This window comes from Phasianus colchicus, chromosome 4 (assembly GCF_987193195.1).
Source record: "Phasianus colchicus chromosome 4, bPhaCol1.hap1.1, whole genome shotgun sequence".
Classification (NCBI taxonomy): Eukaryota; Metazoa; Chordata; class Aves; order Galliformes; family Phasianidae; genus Phasianus; species Phasianus colchicus.
The window spans coordinates 42184334-42209082 of record NC_143439.1 but is presented as its reverse complement, the minus strand read 5'-3'; the positions used below and the strand labels follow the sequence as shown (position 1 = coordinate 42209082).

General features: G+C 37.9%; 1 protein-coding gene across 3 annotated transcripts; it reads left to right on the top strand.

Annotated features, from left to right (window-relative positions):
- The first annotated feature begins 4089 nt into the window (after window positions 1-4089).
- SLC39A8 (solute carrier family 39 member 8) lies at window positions 4090-24373 on the top strand. Of its 3 annotated transcripts, none has more exons than XM_090139333.1 (9): window positions 4090-4532; window positions 10857-11025; window positions 14579-14748; window positions 15288-15410; window positions 15506-15616; window positions 16572-16739; window positions 20386-20593; window positions 21186-21370; window positions 22124-22239. In XM_090139333.1, exons 1-9 carry the CDS (start codon window positions 4353-4355, stop codon window positions 22151-22153), a joined length of 1344 nt encoding a protein of 447 aa, XP_089995459.1. In that variant the 5' UTR covers window positions 4090-4352; the 3' UTR covers window positions 22154-22239. The 3 variants fall into 3 exon arrangements, with proteins under 3 accessions (XP_089995459.1, XP_089995458.1, XP_031464675.1); XM_090139332.1 differs by lacking the exon at window positions 22124-22239 and adding an exon at window positions 23463-24373 and having other exon boundaries at window positions 4094-4532; XM_031608815.2 differs by lacking the exons at window positions 15506-15616; window positions 22124-22239 and adding an exon at window positions 23463-24373 and having other exon boundaries at window positions 4098-4532.
- Window positions 24374-24749: the final 376 nt, after the last annotated feature.

Here is a 24749-nt window from a genome sequence, read left to right as displayed (position 1 = left end):
GATATTTCTAAAGTATCATTAGAATTGTATTTATTTTCCAGTAAACAGCTATGAAGTGGAGATTTTTAAATCTACACACCTCTGTTAAAAAGTACTCACATTCTTGATGTGGTTAAGGATCTTTAAATATCTCTATATATTTGTACTTGAAAATAGAGGGATGAAGATTTTCATCTTCACATTTTATTACAGAGATATTTCTAAAGATACTTACTTAAACAATATCTAGTCCTAAGGAAAAGGTTGATTACATACCTCTCATCAGAAACTGAGTATTTTACAGTTTTACAGAGACAGAGCTAATGAGCTGGCTAATGGCAGGCTGTAGAACAAGTAACGCCTCTTGCTGCATGAAATATATTGCATAATGTTAACCTTTTGCCCAAGCCAAGCTTCTTAAGGTGGTAAACAATATTCAAATGTGCAGTCTCACACTGAGCAGCCTCAGAAAAAAATCTAGCTATGGTTGTTTTACCATAGCAATGCCATTATTCCTCTCATAGCTTGAGATCCACATAATGGCTCTGACACTTGTAGTTCTTTATTAAGCCATTAAATTACAGAATCAAACTATTTTGCAAAACTTGAGATTCCACTTTTCCTTTTGAATATTTTACCGTACCATTGTGGCTAAAAGGAAAGATCCTTTAATTCTGTATTTTCCGAACGTTTTTGTACCATTACAAGGATGTATTTCCAGCACCAAACTATGAACCCAAGTTTTCAAAAGTGAGTCAGGATCTTCAAATTGATTATATTAATTTTTTTTTTTCCAAATCATAAGATTAAACCAAAGCATACTTTCTATTTTTCTTATTTGGTTTTGATTCTTCACAGTATCATTTGAGAGCGTTCCCCAAATCCCCAAATTCTTTTTCAGTATTTGCAAGAGTCCAGAGTTCAGGAGAGCTGCAAGAACCCTGAACTGGTAGAAAACCACATATCTACCTTAGCATGCTAGTAATCTCTGATTTGTCTATGAGGCATGGGAAGTTACGTATAGTTGCTGTGATTATTGGAGTCTTCTTGGCCAAGCTGAATATGAACAAATAGAATTGTTGAGAGATCACATAAAGAAAAATATTTTGGAGGAAAAAATGTGTTGGAGGTGTCAGTCTAATATTTTTAAGTATCTATCTAGATGCTTTGAAATATCTATTGCCATACATTATCTCATTCGAGGATGTGCAGTTACAGCATATAATTTTTAGTCCTATTTAAGTAGCTAATCCAACAAAGAGAGAAAAGGGGTGCAAACAGTAATGCAAGGAATGAGTGTCAGTCTTACCTGCCAACTATGGGATTATGACTGCTATTTTCAAGTAGATTATTTCAATTGGTTTGAAGGAAAATAGACACAGAGGATTCCTCTCACTTTGAGAAAAGAAAGTAAGAAGATCACAAATCACGCTAGCTTTGATGTGAAGCTACAGCTTTACTGAATTTCTGAAAACAAAGCCAATTCAAAGAGGATTTGGCCCTTCAGGAGATCAGGAAAGCTGACTGACGTCTTGAGCACTGCCAGTCACCATCTGCTGCGCTGGCACCTGGTGCCGGTTTACATTTGACAGTAACATTACACAGGTGTGAACAGAATGGGAAGCAAAACAATGGTGAATCAGGACCGTGGAGTACTGTTGGGAAATATTTGTTTTACACTGCACAAAAAAAAAAATTGTTCTTGCCGTTTGAGAGAATTTGGCTCTGTGAGAATTTGGCTAGGCCTTATCAGGCTCGAGATGAGCAAAGATCAGACTTCCTGATTCTGTACGTCACAGGACTACATAAAAAGTCTGAAGTAATCCTTCAAGTGCTATATAAACAGTTGGGAAAGTACATGACCTCAGGTCTTGTAAGATGGCACTTAGGGCCATGGTTCAGTAGGCATGGTGGTGATAGGCTGACGGTTGGACTTGGTGACCTTAGAGGTCTTTTACAGCCTTAATGATTCAATGATTCCTGCAATCTTTTTCAGTAATGACCAGTTTAGGAACCTTTTTTGCTTTTCAAGTAGAGCAGTATGAATGCATCATTCCTTGAGGAAAAGTTTTGGCTGTCTCTCAAAACATAGAGTAGGATTTTCATTCTGTAGAGGATCAGTGACAGAGAATAATTCTGAATGGAATTATCCAGCAATTCCTTGAACTTTTCAGCATTATGCAAATATGAGTCTAAGAATAAATGCAAATCTGAATTTGCTTAATTACACTAATTTAAATAATCCTTTATATTTCTGATTAAAAAGGAAGTCCTTAAAAATTAAAACCATTTTGAAATTAACTCTTTGGCCCTGTACTACAGAGCAGTGACAAATCTTTCTGAGGCACCAGCAGCCTGTTTTGATGTAGCTGCTTTAGCCAATGTGCTCGTTTCCAGTTTATCTACTGTCCATAGAGAACACTTCAATACAGAGACTTTCAAATTTCAGAATGCCTTCAATAATTAACTATGATTAGAGCTGTGTTTAGAAATAGGCACATTCAAGATCATGGTTTAGAAGGACCCACTTCACGTACTGAAAGAAGAATCAGAGAGTCATAGAATCACAAGGTTGGAAAGGACCTACAAGATCATCTAGTCCAACCATCTTCTCATTACCATTGCTACCACAAACTAAAACATATCTTGTAGCTCCTCATCCAGGCACCTCTTGAACACAGCCAGGGATGGCGACTCCTCCACCTCCCTGGGCAGGCCATTCCAGTGCTTGACCACTCTCTGAGAGAAAAAGTTTTTCCTCATGTCTAATCTAAACCTGGCCACAACTTGCAGCCATTTCCTCTGGTCCTGTTTGTTGCCTGGGAGAAGAGGCCAAACCCCTCCTCATCACAACCTCCCTTCAGGAAATTGTAGTGTGTGATATCATCTCCCCTGAGCATCCCCTTCTCTGGACTGAACAATCCCAGCTCCCTCAGCTGCTCCTCATAAGATTTGTGCTCCAGACCCCTTACCAGTTTCATTGCCCTTCTCTGGACACGCTCCGGGGCCTCAATGTCTTTCCTGTAGTGAGGGGCCCAAAACTGAACACAGTGCTCAAGGTGTGGCCTCAGCAGTGCTGAGTACAGGGGGATGATCGCCTCCCTGCTCCTGCTGGCCACACTATGTTGTGATTCCCTTCATAGCAGAAGAAAACTTGTGTTGATTTTTCCTGAAGATATAAAAAACGCACATATGTGTAAGCAGAGCCATGGGTAGGGTGGAGTATCTCCAGCTACTCCTGTTGGTTCAACTCGGGCCCACGGGTACTGTCATTTGGAACAATGGGCAGCTGGGCTGGACTAGGGGCTGCCTAAACCTCCACCTGCCAACCCCTAGGGAGGCATGAAAGTGCTTCAGCTGCTCAGTCTCTGTAATTCAGAAAGAATTTAGGTTTTCCAATGGCGGAATTTCTGTGGTTGTTGCACTCCGGATCTTTCTGGTAGTTGGTTAAAATACTGGGCCTTTTCTTATTTATTTTTTCCTCACTTGATTGTGTGTTGTGATATGAAATTTGTTTGTAAATCATTCATCCAAATGAGTGTCAGTGCTGGTGAAGTATCTTTACCATGCCTGCGTCACAGTGCTGGTACCCTGCCTGCTCGGCGCACCGTGCGAATGCTGGGTTTGGAAAATTTGGTATCAGGGACGGTGTCAGCTCATCCAGTTCAGCATGTATCCACAGAGGTCCTAATGAGAATCTGCTTTAAAAAGTTAACTTTAAAACACATATCCCTGCAGCGAGCAGCATCAATTCAAAGAGAGCACGTGAAATTCTGTAGCAGGGAGTTACAGAGCAACCTGCTCGACTTGTCCAGCTGCTGCTGCTCGGCCGCTGTCCTGCAGCACGAGGACTCTTATCTTGGGTGACGGCCTCGGAATATCCCTGCTCACGACTTCCCTCGTTTGTTCGCTCGGAAGGCCGCGTGGAACCGCGGATGGAGCCCCGCTGTAGTGGCGCGCTGCTCTGAGCGGAGCCGAGCCGAGCCGCCGGGCGCCGGCGCGCCGCGTTCCAAGGTCCGGGTGCCTCGGCCGCCGGGACAGCGCTGCCGGGGCCAGACGTGGAGCTGGACCTTGGCCTGCGGGCTCCTCGCGGCTGTCCGCGGGACCCCGGCACTGCTCCCGGGCCGGCAGGTGCGCGCTGGGGAGCGCCTGGCGAGCCCGGAGACTGCGCGTAGGGCGCTTCAGGCGAGGCCGCTCTGCCCCGGAGCTCGTGCCCGACGGCTCCGCGCCGCAGCCGGCGGTATCGCGGAGAGGCGCCGCGCCGGGGCCGCCCCGTTTCCCCACTACGCCCCCCCGGGGAGGGGCCGCCGCCTCCCACGCCCCGCCGGGCCACCGAGGGGCCGCGCTCCGGCCACGCTCGCTGCGGTGCGGAGATGCTCTCGGGGGCGGCGGTGCGGGGCAGCCCGGCGGCGACCTTCGCCGAGGACGTGCTGCGCGTCTTCGGGAGCAACCGGAGCCTGTCGGCCGGGCAGCTCTCGGCGTTACTGAGCCGGCTGGGCGCCGCGCCCGCGCTGAGCGCCTTGCTGCCGCTGCCCCACCTGCATCACAACCAGGTACAGGTACCGCCGCGAGGGCCGGGCTGCAGCGCGACCGGGGTTCCGGCTCGGAGCCTTCGTGGTTCCTCGTGGGGAGGGAGGAAGAAAGGAGGGGAGGGAGGGAAGGAGGGAGCGAAGGTCCGCGGCGGGACAGCCGCTGCCATCCGTCGGGGGCTGCTGCGCGCTGCCCTCGGGTTCGGCTCCATCTGGCGTTTGGCGTGAGCAGACGGCCGTGAGAATCTGCTAGAGTATTCCTCCGGGTCTTATGTAAGCACGACTTCGGGACGTGTTAACGTGAAGCTGTTGTGTGATAGCAAGGACTTGGTCACCACTTGCGTGAAGAAACTTTCAGAAACTTCCACATCTTTTGTCTGAATGGAGTGCGGAGCGTGCATTCATAAGTTCATGTACTGAAATCTGTGTAAAACATGTTTAACGTACTGACTGAATATTGCTGATCCCTTTTCATAAAATTATTCATTCTGTGTAGTGCCTCCATACAAAATTCAGGCAGTGTTGTTACTTTTAATTTCCTATCTATGTGCTGTCTGAAAATACCAGAGTTTCCCTGAAGGGGAATCCTTAGGCTGCTGGAGATATCCTTAGAAAAGGAAAGCGGGGTGGCTGTTTGCTCTGGTTTGGTTCAACCCAGCAAGAAACATAGGAGGTACTTTTCTGAGGACCGTGAGACACTTTTTTGTGCTTGGGGCAGAAGCTCCTTTGCTTGCTCAGCAATGGAGACAAACCTTGGGTAAACTCAATTTGTTTTAGAAGCAGTGTGATTCTGATGTCTTTTCCTTGACCAGGGATTTAATTTGAAGTTAATGCCACTGAAATCAACATAGTATTCAGTATAAGCATGGCAGTATTTCCCAGAGTCACTGCTTCTATTTCAAATTTCACAAATAAACACTGTTCCAACACGGTGTATTAAAAAAATGTGTATAATCATTTCCTGCCACCCATGCTAAATACAAGTTTGCAGTGTTAAATACAGTCGTGAAAAGGATCTTTCTTTAAAAGGGCTTAAAAATGAGTAGATTCCTTAGCGGTTCCTTCAGGTTTTCCCTCTGCAAAAGCACGTAGCCCTCGTACACAGACTACAGAGAAAAAAAACTAACACTTGTTCTTATTACTGCCAACACTATTCCTCATAAATCATTTGAAGCTTAACTGAAACAGTCTTTCTCTTTTAAACAGACCTGTTTTAATTGTGTCCTTTTTGAAAAATATCTAGGGCGCCCTACTGAAATGTGTATCCTTTTTTTGCTAAGTTACCTGAATTCCTTCTTAAAATTGACTTTTCAGCCATTTAAGCAAGTGAATTTAACGTCTTTGTTCTTGATCCTTCAGGGGTGTTAAGTATATCAGTGACTTTGGACAGTGCTGTCCACAAATGCATGCTCATAGTAAGTAACTCGTGTGGCCATTTTTGACACTGTGACTCAAACTTTGTGATTTCAAGCTTATTATTTTGAGTACCCACTGATTTTGGAAAAAAAAAAAAAAAACAGAACCAGAAAGTGGCCTAATCCAGGTTTGTGTGTTGTAAGGCACCAGAGGCCCAAACTCTACTGAATCTCAATGGAGAAAAATAAGTACTTCTGGAGAGTGAATCATGTATTTTTCAGGCAGGCTGGGTCATCTATTGAAGTTGCGTAGATATCTGACTGTGGGAGGAAACGAGGATTATCTTAGACTTTCAGTTCCTAACTTCAGTGTCCAGAGTTAGTGGGATGACTCCAGGTCCTTTCTTTCAGTGAAGATAACACACCCCTGCGCTATCAATAGCCTCTCATCCAAACCTGAGGTCATTTTTAGTGGAGAGCAGATCAGTAAGGGACAGTGACAGAACTCTTCAAAAACTGGCAGGAAGGAACAGCCTCTGTTAGTATTGTCCTTTTATTCCAGGTTGATTTGAGAAGTTAAGACAAGAGGAAAAAATGCTTTAATTTGTTAATGATGGGGTTTGAACATAAACTTGTGTAAAACTTTGTAGGCATGTATAGTAATTTACATTGTATGATGTCCAATATGACACTTTTTTGTGTATATGCATCATGTCAGACTACCCTCCTCCCCTTCCCCCCCTCCCCCCCCTTTTTTTTTTGAAATATTTTGAATATTTTGGAAGTTTTGATAGAGCTGTCTTCATTTCCTCATGTTTTTGCTCCTTTATTTTCTTTCATTGAGAATTTTTATAACTCTCTTTATTTTGTGTCTGCAATTTTTTTGCTCTTCGCTTTTTTTTTTCCCATTATCATCATTCCTTAATGTGCAAGCTAAGACTTTCTTCAAGAGGAATAATGGTAACTGAGGAAACTCAAATACTGCTCCCTGCTGTTTTTTCACACTTCACCGTGGAATTCCAACACATTTTAGTCCTACAAATAGCTGTAAGACTAGTGATGATTTCAGTATTATAGATGATAGTGTTTACTCACTACATAGCATTTACTCACTATGTCCTTTACATTGTTAGGAAGAGATGTAAAGACAAAGCTATACTTTATTTTCTGTCATTGATTTCATTGTCATGTAAAAGGCATACATATATATTCAGAACTTTTAGTCAAAAAATATGTTGAAAGTGAGCGGATGTTGGAAAGAAAGAAAGCCTCTTGACATTGCCTTTATTCTATTCTTTGGAGTAGTCAGTAGGTGCTAAAATCATAGTCGGACAGTTCTAAAAATTGTATTTATGCAGCTTTTATGTTGCACCTGAGTATTGTCTTAATGTAATGTATTTTATTTTTAAAACAAAACTTTGGACAAAATAAAGAAAAAACCTTTATTGAGATTAGTGTTCTGATATTGTGTATTTTTGATTCAAGATGAATCAGAACAGTAAGTTTGATGCTTTGGATAAACTAGAACCTGGCAGGTATCTGCTATTAATTAATTTATTTTGGTAGTGTTTCCTAGTTTGCTGGTACTTCTTGAAAGAAGGATGGATGTCCTGACAGTGTGTGGCTTATGGTCTTGATCCATCACCACAATCTGATGTTGTCTAGCCAGTGAGAAGATAAATAGGCTTTTTTGTTCTACTCAATGTCTTACTTACTGGAACATTTCCAGCAAATTTCAGCGTTCATGAACATTTTTCAGCTCCCCACATAAGCAGCTACCTTGAACGTGTGTATGAAATCCCCAAGCACACAAATGTATTCAGGCAGCTTCATACGGTTGGACTGTTTCTTACAGAGAGCTGCTTATTGAATGCATGATTGTCTCCTAGCATCCAGTTCTCACCTGTGATGTGTGACAAGAAAAATCTGTCATTGCATCAGCAGTAAATGCTTTATTTTGTTAGAAGAAAGTTGAGGAAAGCGTATTTATTTGTCTTTATTTTGCCTTATCTAGGCTAGGCTAAGTAAAAAAAAAAAGCACACTGGTCAGAAAAGTATCTACTGCATTCCTTCAGTGCTGTTGCTTCTGTATGACCCAGTGCTCAGCCCTAGTGTGGGCTAGCCTAGTATTTAACCTCTTAACATCTAGAAACTGCAGTGATGGTTGCTGTTGGATATCTCAGTGCTTCACATGTGGAATGCTATAGATAAAGGTAAAGCAAAGATAAGAATACATCAGAAAATCAGAAAGGGGAATGAAATGTTTACAAGATGGTTAGCATTGTAGTATTTTTTAATTCATTTTCCTGTTAAAAGGCACTTTGCCTTATTTTTCTGAGCAATTATCTCATTCTTTCCTGTAAATAATGTGGCGATCTGCTTTTTTATTATAGATATTTGCTATGCTGGTGTGAAAAGACTGTAGGAAATTGAACATCACTTTATTTCATTTCTTAAAAGAAAATCCTGTACTGGTCAGTTCAGAGACATGGTCAGTTATGGTCTTTGAAACAGTGAGTTAAAGACTTGGTGACAGTCAAGTTATAGCCAGTCATCTCACTTTTAGCACCATGACAAGGCTTACTGAATAGCAAGGGACAGGCATGATGGTAGACTTACTGAGCCAGGACATCATCCTCAGTCCCCTGTTCCATGAGGATAAATGATATTTCTACTGAGATTATCTGTCAGTCCTACAAAATAAATAGCTTGATTTTTTTACAGTAATGTGATTGTCTTAATGTATTTACCCTCCAAAGATAAATACAGTTTTGCAGTGTGCAAACATAAGTTGCTCCAATCCAAGACTTCTAAGTGATTAAATCTTTTAATTAGTCTCTTAATTGTGTCTGTGAACTCGCACAAGCTTGCGTTTCAGCCCTTGGATGAATGTAGGAGTTGCTGAGAGGATGAGGTAACTCATAACAATGAATCATTTACAGGAGTTGCTATCATCTGGGTTTGTCCCTGATCAAAATAATAATAGTAATTAAATAAAATGCTGTTTCTTGCCCTTGCATAAAAGAGCTCTTGTCCAATGAAATTTCTCATTTCATTGTAAGCCACAAGTTTACTAATTCATGCTTGTCGAATTAATATTTTTTATGCTCCAACAAAAATATTTATTTGTTTTCTTTTGTAAACTAATATTAACATACTAGTATTTAAAATTACTAGTCATCCATTCTATATTTCTAGGAAAGAGATATTGAACTATTTTTGAGGTAGCCATGTCATGAACCTCAGTGCACACTGGCTTGTTTTTCTAGCAGACATTCACTGCAGCCTTCCACAAATGGCTCTGTGAATTAGCTGATAATAAAAGAAGCACAGTATAGGAACTATTCCTATAGACCACAACTATCCTCTCTTTGTATTGTACTGGGAATATTAGTCATATATTCTGCATTATTTCATAATGCAGATTTAAAGGTAAAATTATTAGACACAGAACCAATCTAGAAAGCTTCAGAAGTTCAGCTACCGAGCTGTAAAAAAAAAAACTTGTCTTCAGTGATGATTTCTCTGTACAGTAGTTCCACTGAGACTAAATGGGTCAACATGGTTTAAAACAAACAAACAAAAAATTAGACTGGGTCATTCAAGAAGAGGGGCAGAAACATTCTGAATATAATTTGGCTGAAGTCATTTGAATTAGCTTGAAGGTTCTTCTCCTCTCAGCTAAAAGCAAAATAGTTACATGAAAATGATATGTGCATACCTTTCACCTTTTGGACAGTATTAGAAAAACATTTATTAATGGAAATGGAGGCAGCTCTGTTGAAATAAATGAGTTGTAGTTACTTTGGCTCATCTCCAGAAGAAGTTTGCTTTATTAATAATCCTGAATTACTGGAGAAGTGCAGGGGAGTCTGAAGGCTAGTAAAACTGAATAGAGTAGGGAGTGACCATTGGTCATTTGTTAAGGCTTCTGATACTCTGTATGCTTGCAGTCACACTGAGATACGCTACAGAGCATGTTGTGTGCTGAACTGATGTCTCGTATAGAAAGAAAGCACTTTTTGTCTTGAGACTCATCCTTAGTATGTGTATGTTGTACATCAGCATGTTAAATTACTTCAGTTTGCAGCCAAAAAATAAAGCTGTGTGTTTATTGATCATTGCCAGGGAACATGAATATGAATAAGTGGAAATCGTTAGATGAAAGTCTTTAGTGGTGTGGAACATTTAATATAAAAGTACTCATTTTTTTCCATAAATATGTGTTTTAAGTATTTTATTGTTGAAGTATTTTATCTTTTTGGTTGAAAATAACCAAGAGAAGGACCAGGCTTAGTTTAGCACAACTATGTACATTTATCCTTGACCGTTAGGTACTATGGTGTCCTGAGCTGAAGGCAAAGTGAAGATCCAAAGAAGGAGTGGATTTCACTGGAGTATGGGATAGTTTTACAAAACAACGGTTGTTAATAATTGTTGCTTATAAAATTAATGAAAAATGTTGCATGCTGCTAACATTAAATGTTGCAGCATGCAACATTTGGACTGTTCTTGAACAGTTAATTTGAGGAAATAATAGGCATTTCTGTGAAGTAGAAGCAGTCATTTATATGAGTAAGCAGTCAGTGAATTACCAATCCTTTCCCGATGCTCCTCCGTCACTAAGATTTTTAATTGTATCTAGTCTGTTCTTAAATTTAATTATTTTGTAATTACATAGGACTTTAATTATTTTGAAGCTATACTTCCAAATATTGTAAGGTTTGTCTGCCCTGGTTCACAGCATGTAATATTTGCAAATATAAATGTAAAACTTGTTTCATGATTTTAAGTTATCTTAAAATACCTCAGTTCCCTTCTGCTTCACATCAATCAATTGCCATGTTTTCATGAGCAGTGTGCAAAGAGTGTGTACACTACTTTGAAAATATGTTAGAGCATTTTTATGTCGTAATTCTTGGGTTTCTCTATGGATGGTTTACTTTATTTTTATTATTACTATTAATGTTGCCAAAAATCCTTTTTGTTGCAGTGCCTGACTGGGGAGGAAATTTTTTCTCTGCATGGAATACCAAACAACAGTCACATATCAAATTCAGACTTCTCTACAGTATGTCCTGCTGTTTTGCAGCAGCTAATTTTTCACCCGTGTGATCATCAGGAAAATTCTGTGGATGCATCTAGACCACATTCTTTACAAGGTTTGTTATTTCATTGATACTCTGATTAGATTGCATGGAACCTACAGTATGGTAAAAAAAAAAAAAATATAGCATAGAGAAGAATCAGTTGGTTGACAAAGTCTCTTGTTCCATTAGTGAGGATCAAGTATGTGATATCCAAATTCATTGTTCTTGGGGACCAGATGTAAAAGTGGAGATGTCGAATGAGCATGTGCCAAATGGGGGTATTTATTAGCAGAGGTACTGCAATGTTTTTCATAACTTTCAAAATACCAGCATTAGTTACATTTCAATTAGTATAAGTAATTATAAATAATATAATGTTTTTTAGGAATTACTGATCATTCCTAAAACTTACCTGTTGCTGTGAATAATAAAAACTATATTTGATTAATCACTGACATTGTGGCATTGATTTATCATGACTGTTTTAGATTATTTATACCTTATGAGGGCACATATTTTCAGGAAGCTTTTAGTATCTACACCAGAGGGTGGGATCTGTTTGGCTTTTTTTTTTTTTTGGTACTGTTTGTTTATTTATTTATTGTTGGGAGGCACTGTTTGAATAGGTTGTATGCAGAAGGCTTGATCTATAGTTGATCACGTAAGGCATGTAGACCACAGCTCCTATTTTTCTTTTATCCAGATGGCTCAGAAGCAGTGTCCAGTAGACAGATAAGCAAGGCAGTGTTTTCTCTGCCCCTCCCTTGCCTGCAGCACAAGAAATCTGCAAGGCCCATGCTTAGAGTTTTTAAAAACCACAAGCATGTGAGACTGTGACAGGGAAATTCACAGAAAGATCCAAAGCCAAAAGTATGCTTTAATGCATGTATATCCTGCTGTAGACTTATGTCTTGCCTTCCATCCCTTATTTAAAAAAATAAATCTGTATTGTGGCAATATTGAGAGTGGTTGATTTCTATTACTGTCCATCATGCAAAATTCACAAGGCATGTTTCCATTTGTGCTTCTGAGTTTTCTGCTTAGGGACTCTCATGCATTTTAAGAATATCCAAAATATGAACAGATAAGGCATATAGAAGAAATTAATAAACTTCATTGGGCAGCTACTTGCATTAAAAAGGTGTTGCATAAGCAAAGTAGAAGTTAAAAGAAAACGTATAGTGTATCTTTTTTCCTTGGGCTTTGTGTATCTAATATCTAACCTAGCTGACACACTTGTTTCCTCCTACCCTTTCTCACCCCTCTGAAGTGTAGTAGGGAGTAGTATAGAGCAGCATGAAATAGCTGTAAATGTCCAAGGCTAATGTGCAATTGCTATTCTGTGCAATCCACTTGGCTTTTTAAAAAGATTTTCTTCTTTTTAGGAAATTGCTCATGAGGAGCCTGAGCCTGCCTCAGGAAGGCCTTGAGCAAGGGTCCCCACTTCTTGTAAGGAATAATACTGAGCACTGGAGTTTTGAGGGGGACTTGCTCTTCTACTGCCTATTTTTTTGATTTCTCGTGCTTTGGCATCTGAGCACTCTCTTCGTTGGTGCTGGAGTTCTAGAGACTGATAGAGTGATTATTGGTGAAAACTGTCCATGTCACAGTATCAGGGTAGACTGTGCTTCAGTGCTTTGCTCTGTTACATGATCTCAGACAAACCTGTTTTCGAGGGAGTATTCACTCTTGGAAGGCTTAGTGTGGATGGAGTCCTAGTGAATAAAAACCATTTTAAGAGAACAGTGCATACATGATATGGTGAAATACACTTTATAATACAGCAATAAAGCAACTTTGGCAACATTAGTTATGTTGGAATCTTATCACTCCCTCTCCTATCCTCCCCCACCACTTTTCAGTATTTTTCTTAAAGTAACAATTCCCATAATTGTATAATCATGGGGTAATATAGTAATAGTGATAAATCAATATGTTAAAAAAAAGCATTTGAGCCATCCAGATCTAGAACAGAATATTAAGAACAAGACTCCTGCTTTCTGGTCGTACTCATCTCTGGTAAATTAGGAAGTAAAAAGCCTTTTCTTTACTTTTCTCTGTGGTGACAAAAGGGGATAATTCATACCAATGGATTAGACTATATCTCTACTTGCCAGCACAGATTCTTTTTGTACCTTTAGTCATCTCTTGGTGCGTTAAGCATACAGAGTGATGACAGGTATTTCATTTACTGCATATGCTTCATGTTAAGTGTCCCAGTACATGCGGATGTTCTGAACAAACTGCCAGCATGAGTGTTAGACCATACATTGGAAAAGCATGTAGTATTGTGGGAACTTTCAGAATTTGGCAACACCCTGTTTTTCTGTGCTTGATTTTAAGCTCCATTCTCCTACTGTTTTGGCATCCACTGTTTTACATACACAATTTGTGAATTTATCCTCTTTGTCTTTGGTTGTAGAAAATGATCTGTAGTGACAAGATTTTTTAAACATAATTTGTGAAACTTGTTCCAATTTCCTGTGTCTAGTGAAGTAATTTGGGCATGTAGCCTAAATGCTTCATATCCAATAAAGATTTTATTTGTTTATAGTTTTGTTAACTCAGTTTAAAATGTGTATTTCTCTCAGGATAAATATGTAGGAATTGTTATTGTCTTAAACTGAGAGACTTGCTCTTCTATAGTAATCCCAAATGGTAGTGTGTGACTCATAATGACACTTATTTATTATAGATTTGATCTCTAAAAGACATTTACAAGCTTGACTGTCCTGTATTGCAATGGGAGTGAAGCTCCTGTGCAGCTTAGTGAATCTAACTGTATCTAGTGGTCTATTTATCCCTCTCTATCTCCTTCTCTCTAAAAAATGGCAAGCGAATATTTTAATTGGCACTGATGTACCTCTTGCAAATGCTTTGAATGCTTCTAGTGCTGTCTGTTCTTCCTGTTCTTTACACAATATGAAATTCATCACATACAGAAATTATATCTCTGTGCAAACAATGTGTAGCAATCCCAGTTGCAGGTGATAAACCTGGACTAGTGTGTTTGCTAATCCAGTGTTACAGGAAAGTTGGGCTGTAGATTTCAATCTGATCTGTTTGTTTCTGCTATGCAGAAAGGAATTTATGGTAACTTTTCTACGTACATATGGCAAAACTTATAATGAGGCTATTATATTGATGCAGCTTTTTTGATTATACCAAAGTGTTCTTATATGTCCAACATTGTGTTGGCTTTGATTGTAATCTGTGGTTGATTTTTAAAGACAAATGCTTTGTCCGTGTGCATATCTTTGTGTTTCTGTGGCCTCACTTGAGGCACTATTGTAGACTTTATCAGTGCAACCCTTAAGGCTTTTTTTGTACTCACAGGGACTTGAGATGCAACTGGGTAAAACTGGAGCTACATAGAAACAAACTGTTTTGATGATTATTAAAAAAAAAAAGCAACAGCAAAACCATGTATTTCCCTTCTGTGGGTATATGCCTTAAATATCTGTGCTTTTATAATTTTTATCTTTGTAAAGTATAATTGCAAGTAGGAAACAATTATTTTTTCCCAATTCAACATCAATTCAGATGTTATATAAAATCACAAGCAGCCCTAAGTGAATTTTATACTAACTTTTTTAATATTTCTGTGTTTGTTTTTTATCCACAGTTTGGGGATTTGGGTTCCTAGCTGTGACTATCATTAACTTGGCATCACTTCTGGGATTTATTTTAACTCCTCTCTTAAAGAAGTCTTATTTCCCTAAGATTTTAACCTACTTTGTGGGCTTGGCCGTCGGTACTCTCTTTTCTAATGCAATTTTCCAGCTCATTCCAGAGGTAAGCAAAGAAAATCTTTACTTTTTTGTATGATAGTTTCCAAAGTGTATTAATTCTAGAAGCATGCTGCAGTGGTCTTCTGAGAGTGTAGGTTGAAGTCTCCAGAGGGTTGTGGTTGGCCATCAGTGACACTAGCTTCCCTCTCTGTCTGTCTGGGTGGGCAGAGCTATCAAGATCCACGTGTTCCTGTGACCTGGGGAAGACCAAGAGTTATTCTGCCTCTAGACAGAAAGAGGAATGGATTGGATAAAGTTCTAGTGGTCTTAAATTTGTTCCAAAGTAGACCTCCTAATTTTGCAGTTAACTACTACATCCTGCATGTAAAATTCTGCTGTATTAAAACTCTGCTGGTATTTAATCCAAATTGAAAAAAAAATCTAGGAGGATCAGGATTTTTCATAATTTCTGCCTCATTGGAACTTGTGGCTGATACAAAGACCGTCTATATTTTTGTAGAATATTTGTGTGTGGTGGGGGAAATTGTTACGAGAATGTACTAAGATTCCAGTCTAATTTGCATTGCTTTTATCTTCTGTTAGGCATTTGGATTTGATTCCCATGTAGATAACTACATTGAGAAAGCAGTTGCTGTATTTGGAGGATTCTATATTCTCTTCTTTGTGGAAAGGATTCTTAAAGTGATACTAAAGATCTATAATCAGGTAACAAAAGGCTAACTGTGCAAGCCTTACATGTTGTTTTTTATGAGCTTCTTGATAGCTTAATAAGATGTGGGATTTTTTTTTTTTTTTCTGAGGATTTCAGCATTACTGAGTGTTCTGATGCATCTGTTTTCAATCCATATGGAGAGGTAAAGCAATCTCACTTTTTTGAGGAAGTTACAAGCAGAACTGGAAGTAGAATCCAGGTGTGTGTGTTTGTGTGTGGTCTGATGTCACTGGCATATGCTCTAGCTGCCTTCAGGGGCCAAGTCTGCAGTATGCTAGCTAAACATCAGAAGAAAAAAAGTGTAAATACGTAAAAGTTGAAGAGAATGGAGTATCCCTCTGGAGCTCCTGTCCAGGCAGGAGAAATCACTGTAACATATATATCTTCTTATTCATCTGTAAAGTTCAATTTGTTTGTGCTGACAGTTCCTGAATCTCACCTGCAGTGACTAGCTCTGTGTTCCCCATGCTCTGGTACACAAACCTGCTTTAGTGGCACTGCAATTACCTAAATACTACACGACATGGAAAATTGGCTCTGCATTCTACCCGTATGTCAGAGTACTTTATTTCTGCGTGCTCACATGGATGAGACTGTATTTGTATCAGAGAAAGGCCTCTCAAACTTTTTGGACTTTCTAATCATGTCTTGCCAAGAAAACTGTCCTCTGTTCTTACTCTTAGATTGCTCTGGGTCTTTGCTCTCAAACTGATCATGCTATTGAAAATAATAAGGATCCACTTGTACCTTGTTTGCAATGGCTATATGAAAAATGGGAAAAAATAATTTGCACTTTATTTTTGGTAACAGCTCTACTTGGTAAGCAGCTGTGAATAACTAGCAAATGTTGATACTAATGGTGAAGACATTTGGTTTTGGAAGACTCTATATAAAGGTATAACAATTTCACAGATATTTGAGGAGTTTTCTGGCTAACTAAAAGTAAGAAATATATTGGGAACTTAAATAAATTTGGAGTTCATCTAAAATTTTAAATATTAAACGATTTATTGCTGCTCATTTAAACATTTACTTGGTATTGAAAGCAAAGTAACATGAATATGATGCCCAGTGCATTTTCTTTTAAGGTCTGTATTTCTTTCTTATTTCACTTTTTATTTAATAAGCTACCTATTTATTTATTTGTCATCCAGCCTGGCCATAATGACTTAGAAAATGGTGAACAGAATCAATCTAAGGATAGGACTAGTCCCTCCAAGCCACCATCATCCAGCAATGGAGTGACTTGTTATGCAAATTCAGCCATCGTAGAGAGCAATGGAAATTTTGGTTTTGACAGCATTAGTGTTGTCTCAGCACAGGTATGAAAATTATCTATTTTATTCCTACCTATTATTGTGAAGTTTTTCTACATTTTTAGCTTATAGCTTGCTTGAGCCCTATAAAAATGCATGGGTTTTTCTGGGGCAAAATTAGGAAAACTGAACAGTGGCTTCAATGAGAAACCAACCCAAAAAGATAGTAGATATCAGTGTGAGGGAATATAGGATGGAGATAAATGTTTAATCAGGTAATTTTGTTGATTTTAATTTTGTTTTTACTGATTTGTTTAAAGTATTTTTTATTGCAATGTGCCCCATGTTATGTTTATGACAACACATAACGTTAAGTTTGAGAACTTGGTTTCTTTGAATCAATGATTTATGAGGAAAACTGGTACAATAACTGTCATGCTGGTTGTGCTTAGTCCAGTATACGTAGGTACTGTAGGGATTATGGAAGTATCATAGGTTGAGACAGTAGCTGTTCCTCCTGGTTTAAATTTTTTTTTTTTTTCAGATTCGTTGTTCTATATTTCAGTGTTTGTTTCTATACTATAAATATAACCTCCTTCTGTCTGAGAAGAAAATGGTAGCAGGGAGAAAATGTTGGTGAACTTCTTTATTCTTTTCCTTGTGCACAGAGGAGCGGTACTGCCCTTTGTTTAAAAAAGCAGCAAACAAACAAAAACAAAATGGAAAATTATAACAACTGTAAGATGGCTGAGGCAGATTTTTCACAGTAAAGATTTCTGGTTTACTGCTTGTGCTCTTTACAAAGTAGTGCAGTAGGGTAGGTCAGCATCAAATTTTACATGCTTTTGATACTTAGGGATCCACTTGGGATGTATAAATTATATTCATAATAGAATTTGACTATTCTCTTAATCCAAAGCTCAAGAAAGGGGGCAAACACAATATACAGTAACTTTTACAATGGTAGCTTTTCTTAAACTTGCTTCAGAGACCAGTTGCTGAAAATGCCTGTAGTCCCAAGCATGTAACATGAGATGTGTATAATAAAACTTTACAATGACTTTTATTTATGCCTCCTGGGCAGTTTCAAGGTTTCTTGATCCTGTTGGCAGTCCCAGAGGATGCTAAAGGATATCTGTGGAAGATGTTTTAAGCAGAGAGGTATTGCTCTGTCCTAAATGCTATTGGATCTTCTGCTAACGTGCAGAACAAAAACTCTTGTTCTACAAGATTTTAACAAATTGAGATTCTGACTTATGTCTGGGGGAGTCACAGATTCTTTAGTAATTGCAATAGTAACCTGTTGAGATAACATAAGATGAAATAAGAGAGTCTCTATTTAAGTTTAGAAACAAAGAAGAGACCATTGCTTTGAAAGTTTTTGTTTTGTTTTGTTTTGTTTTAAGAGCAAAAATAGCCAGGTTAGCTTTGGTTTACCATAAATTGTAGTGATCCAAACAATACAGAACTGTGCTAATAATTAATAAAAGTCAGACCTGATAGATCTGTTGGGTGTTCCTGAGCTCCTTAGCTGGCATCTCTTCTGTGACATCTTCTGAAGTACCACGACAAAGGGGGAGCAGTACTGCAGAGACAGACACTGTTCATTTTTGCCTTTGAAGCCCTCGTATTTGGGTGGTAAATTTATCAATAGTCTGCCTTGAGCAGAATATGAGAATATGTATTAGTCATTTGTCTATTTCTATTGGACATATAGCCTAGTAAAGTTCAGAATGTAAACCCAGATGAGCAATGTCCTTGTACTTTATATGATTTACAAAAGAAATCCTGTCATTATCTGAAATAGATTACAGGCAAGAATTGTACTTCAGAGCTACACAGTAAATGGCAGACAGACACATATACATATAACAGAAGTCTCTCCAAATCTGACTCATAGTTTTTAAGCTACAGTTGTCTCTAAAGTTTGAAAGATTGGGGCAAGAAAGTAGTTTTACAATTAAATCAAGGCTTCTATCCTAATTTAATTGCAGTTACTGTAAAAAAGTAAAAGAAACTCTATAGATAATCAAAATATCAGCTCATGTCTGAAGTCATTTCAGTTCTTCATGAGTTCTACAGCTAACTCTTAACATCATCTTCTTACCCAATGTTCCTTTTCTTCATATAAGCATAAAAAGTGTGTATATTCGTGAAGTATTTATTTTAACAGAAAAGTCCTTGAGATCAGATTTTTATATTTATCATAAATATGTATGCAATGATTTGGAGTTTAATTGGAATTCTCACCTGTGCAACTGGCAGAAGAAAATGAGTTCTTTATATAATTCTTGGCTAAGCCTGTTATGCCTCTACAGCCCAAAGAGAAATGTAGACACATGCATCGTTTCTACTGTGTTTCAATTTGCAGGGAAGCTTCATGTTTTTTTAAGCCATTTTTCATTTCAAATCATAAAATTATAAATCCGGAACTTGTTATGCACCAAATAGAAGTTATAACTGTGCTTTATGGCATTTGTTCCATTTCTTAACTGAACCTTTATTAGCTACAAATTCCAAGTAATGCAATACACATCTAACTTGGAAATCCTGATCTGAACTTTCATCCTGTTCCAAGGCAGCTGCTACATAGAAGGATGCAGTATGTCAGATAAGAATGGAGTGGGCAAAGTATGAGACAGACCTCATTGCTCTGTCATTAAAGATATTGAAAGCATTCATTAATTGTTATATTTCCATTAAGTTCAAACTTCAGTTGTGTGGTAGCATTATTATTTGATTTGACAAAGATAAAACAATTTCCATATTTGCAAATCCTTTTTTTCCCCCCGAATACTATGTTTGCAAATATAATGTAACTGCAATATATGTGTGTACAGAAGTTTATTGAAATGGATCATTAGAATTTTTTTAGCAAAGATTATTTGTGCTCCCAACTGAAACGGCATTTCCTTTTATCTTCATCTAGTGTTTCATTACTTCATGATGGCAGATATATAAATTGCTTCCATTTCTGGGAGGAATGATTGAGAACCCTGGGGTGTATATGCATTACAGTTTTATGTCAGCCAGTTGTTTTTGTGCTATGTGACTTCAACTTGCACGATCAGAACTAGGCACTGTATGTTCTTACTAAACATGAAACTTGTAAAAACTGATTTTGATAGCTGGACTTGACTATCATCAATCAAAATTAGAAATAAAATTAGCAGGCTACCTGGATACGTGTCTAGGTTCCCACTTAGCTAGCTGGCTGATACTGACTGGTGATGGATGCATCTGCCTCTAAGAACATGATATGCTGGCAGCAGCATGTAGTTGGTCCAGGTCTGTTTTAGGTAGGAAACACAGATGCTCTCAATCGCAGTGATCAGATCCTTCCTGTTGTATGCACTTAATAGAGGTGGCTGAAGAAGCTGTGAAGATCTATATCAATCCTTGGCAATCTCTTAATCTGAGCAAGATTTCCAGAGACACATTCAGACACTGTGATCTGGAGTTTTTTCTGTCTCAGACGGAAGGTATTCAGATAAAGCTGTAGAGTTAGGTGATCAGGCCTTTCACTAAACTGTTGAAACAGAAAACGTTTGCTGCTGTTACCTATGCTGCCTTCTTCTTAGACCAAGCATTCTGGTATCCTTATGTCTAGTGCTTTATTTTATGCTCAACATTCGTTTAAAGCCAGAACTGTGTCTCATTGGCTTTTTTATTAATTGTTTTATGTAATTATTTTATCGTGTTGTTTTTCCAGGAAGAAGCAATTGAGGGCAGTTTGTGTAAATGTCTTGGTGGGCGCCCACTGTCAAAGATTGGAACCATTGCTTGGATGGTAACACTGAGTGATGCCGTACATAATTTCTTAGATGGTTTGGCAATCGGTGCTTCTTTTACTTTGTCTCTGTTTCAAGGACTTAGTACCTCCATAGCCATCTTGTGTGAAGAGTTTCCTCATGAGCTGGGTAAGAAACTTCATTCAACATATTTCTGTGGTAACCACCAGTGTGGGAAGTTACGCTTGCCAAACTTGGCATAGGTTGAATGGAAATTTAGGCAATTCATTGGAAAAAATGCTCACCAAAATATCTTCCCAAGTACCAAAATACATATTTATTGTAGTTCTTGAAAGTTCTTGAGTGCAGGTGGATGGAAGCTGGGAATGAATATTAGAACAGTGAATCACAAATCACAGAAAGGCTGGAGTTGGAAGGGACCCCAAAGGTCATCTAGTTCCAAGCCACCTGCTGCGGACAGGAATATTGTTCACACGTGCCATCCTATGCATAGTTTTTTTTTTCTTCTTTCTTCTTTATGGCTAGTCCTGTATTCTCAAAATCTAGCTAAATTCTGCATCACCTAATTCCTTTAGACTGTTTTGGTTACCTTAGTATTGAAGGGAAATGCTCATCATTTACCTGAATGAAAGAAAAACAGCAGTGGATTATAAGTTGTATACAATTATTTTCTTTTCCTTCTTAATTCCTTTGAAATCAGAAAACAGTTTCATTTGCAGAAGACGGTTTTCTCTTTTTTCATTTCTTTTTTCACTTGTAGGGGATTTTGTCATCTTGCTTAATGCTGGAATGAGTATTCGACAGGCTCTGTTTTTCAACTTTCTGTCTGCATGTTCCTGTTACATTGGGATGGCTCTTGGAATATTAGTAGGCAACAACTTTGCTCCTACCATCATTTTTGCTGTAGCTGGTGGAATGTTCCTGTACATCTCTCTGGCAGATATGGTGAGAAAGAATTCCATTTTTTCAGTTATTTAATTTTCTTCAAGAAAACAAAGACTTCAAAAGCAGTGTCTCTGATGGAAATTACTATTCTGTCTCTTTCATGCTAGAATCATCTACTTCTTGTTATTAGATGTTAAATAATCAATTATGACCTTAATGGAGGTGCACAAATAATTATGCTTATTCATTAAATGTGAAAGTCTTTGATTTCACAACTAGGACTGGCCAAACTATTACTGAAAAGGAATTTTAAATAAGGGAAAACTTTTCATGACCTTTGGTAGTTTTCATTAAAGAATGAAAACAAATTTATATATATTTTCAGCATTTTAAAGTGTTTTGATTATTAAATTAATCACTTGCCTCTTTGGAAGACATCTTCCAAAAGAAAAGGAAAAAAATATAAACAAAATGAAACTAAATATTTTGTTTAGAGTTGAGTTAATAACAGAGGATTTTATAAGTATTTCTTGGAGTTAAATAAGCAATATAAATAGTTTCTTTATTAAATTTGCAGTACCTTAATTACTAATGCTTTTTATTTAGTTTCACTCTGTTATAATGAATCGTAGTGTACTCAAGTGTGATATTAAGAACTCATGGCATAAATTTAGTGTGGCTCAATTTAAAGTTATTATTATTAAATCTGTTGAAGTAGGTAACATTCTTTTCTTTATATGTGTTGCTCTGCATGCTTTCTTTCTTCACCCTCTCCTCCAACATCTTCTTTCCTACTTCTCTTTCATTTTTTAGGTTTTTGGATTGTATCTGCCACCTGTCTGATCTTCCCTCTGAATTAGGGTGCTTTGCACGGGATCTGGCTTTCTGCTTTCTGTTATGATTTTCACACACTTCTGTTCTGCTTGTAGAAGCAGGTAGGATTAACAAAAATGTCTTATCTACTTTCTTTTCCTGTTCTTTTCCATTTTGAACAGAGGCACTATCTAGCCTCCATGTTAGTAAAATCATCACATGATGAAGCTGAGGGTGTGTGACAATGTGTTCACTGAGGTGTGCGAGTACAAATGAGCCTTGCTGTATGGCATGAAGCTAATCTGGTTTCTTGCCTCTTGTGCAAGAGGAACACAGAGTTCTTGATTGATTTCTGGGAAGGTTTAGCCACTTCCTCCTTACCTTAATCTATTCTTCAAGAATTGCACTGCCTTCAATAGTACTTTTTGCCTTATGAGATGAAGGAAAGATAAGACTTCTGAGTCATCCCAACAGAAGGCTTCTGAATTGAAACTAAACTTTGGAGTCTTCTTTGCATTCTAGCTGATAGTATTATCAGCACAGCAGGAAAATATTTTAAATTTTGACAAACATAAGTTCTTAAAAATGCAATTGACCTTATTTGCAACAAACACATACCCTGAATTGCCCCCCTGCTAGTGCTGCAAACCTTTTTCACCAGTGCTTGTCTGCCACCACCTCCATTTGCTCTCAGGAAATATCTTTTATTCTGCAGTTAGCAGCCACCCTTTGATATTATACCATTAAGATGCCTGTTATGAAAAAAATAATTCCTTCATTACACTGTAAGGTAACATTTTATATGTTACCACCAGTTTTACATCATTTGTCTTCTTTCTTCTTTGCTTTATCACTATCTTCTTAGCCCACCAGATCTTCTACTTATAACAGGTTTCTCATTTCTGAGAGGCTGTCCATGTTTTCAGCTTCACTTCTTTCGCTTATAAACAAAGTGGAAGGATCCTAATCTTTATTTCCTGAACCAAGACTTCTGTCCATTTTCGTGAAGGAAGAAACACAACAGTTAGCAGTACAAAGGCAGCTGCTCCTAGCAATAAATTGAACAGTAATTGGACCCAAATAAAAAATAGGAAATTTGCATGAGATTCAACCAGGCAAGACCATAGCGGAAGAAAACCAAAACTCTATTTCAGTTTTCCATCCTTAATGAAACAGTTTTTCAGTATAACTAGAGTGACTTATTCTCTGACTGCCTTCACCCTCTATTTGTTCCAGTACTGAGTCCAAAGCAGCAATGTGTTCCCATTCTGAAATGGCCTTGAGTTACACACGCTACCACAAGATGGCAATACTTAACTAAAATTATCCGCTTTTTCAGTTCCCAGAGATGAATGATATGCTGAGAGAGAAAGTGACAGGAAGAAAGATGGATCTCACATTCTTCCTTATTCAGAATGCTGGTTTGCTAACGGGGTTTGCTGCTATACTGTTGATTACCTTGTATGAAGGAAATATTCAGCTGTGATAATGCAAGTGAAAATGGAATCGGTGTTGAAGACATCAAGTAAATTATGAATGGAAGACATTTGAAATCCATAAAGGGACATTTGTTTACTCTTCTTGGTTTTGAAACATTGACAGATTCCATTCTCCCCATTCCAAATGCAGGAAATTCCTTTATAGGACTTGCCATTGATCCAAATAGTAGGATCTGTCAACTTCTGTACTCTGCTAAGGAACTGATTCTAATACTTGTATTTCTACCTAAAATTATCAGACATACTTGAGTTGTTATAGAGAAAAAGGAGGTTACTTGGCCAGTAGAATTACGCAGTGTCTGCAACTGAGACCAAATGAAAGCTGAGCTCTTCAAGGAAGAAAATAATGCATTCGCATATCTTTTTGCAACTGTGATGAAAACAAGCAGTTTCAAAGCTGCTTAATTTCATGAGTTCTGCTGCAGGATTTTTCTATGTAAGGTCCCCTTCCACCGCCAAAACAAAACTAAAATGAAAAAACCAACTATTTCAAAGTAGATACTAATGAAGCTAAGATTTGTAATTACTAATTAACACTGGAAGGAAAGATACCAGTTACTGCTTTTGATCTTTTCTCTTTATGTGTGCACTAGGGAATTGTTGATTTATTTTCAGAACCACTTTTTTTTTTAATTGGAGGGAGCGTGTGTTAAATTTATGACAATTTATCAACTCCACAACATTTTAGAAACATTGAGTATTTTAAAAAATATATATAAATCAAGCATTTTGTATTTTATGAAAATAGCCTTGTTTTATATTTAATTTCCATAGATATCCCTTTAAAAAAAAAGTCTGTATTTTCAGTTAAAATTTTGAAAGGATATATTGTTAGTTGTACAAATTAGAACTTAAAAAAAAAAAACTTGCTAAAATCAACATTCCAGGATGTTCTTTTGCAATTTGAATAGTTTTCTTGTGTGCAGTTTTGTGAAAGTTGTGTTACTAAAATATACAAACTTTTATTACAATTTGTTGCATATGAACTTTCTAAAATCATGTTTGTATGTATGAGTTCTTCTGAAATAAACAGTTTAGCTACGCTGATGTTGTAAAATGTGTGCAAAGAAATTCATACAAGTATCTGCCATTTCAGTCATGGCTAAGTTTTGAAGGAAGTATTACTA

Bases quoted from the DNA above. Each gene is read 5' to 3' on its own strand.
- SLC39A8 (XM_090139332.1), top strand. From the start codon at position 4,353: ATGCTCTCGGGGGCGGCGGTGCGGGGCAGCCCGGCGGCGACCTTCGCC. The intron at 15,411-15,505 runs GTAACAAAAGGC...TTTTTTTCTGAG, and splicing joins TACTAAAGATCTATAATCAG to GATTTCAGCATTACTGAGTG. The intron at 20,594-21,185 runs GTAAGAAACTTC...TTTCACTTGTAG, and splicing joins AGAGTTTCCTCATGAGCTGG to GGGATTTTGTCATCTTGCTT.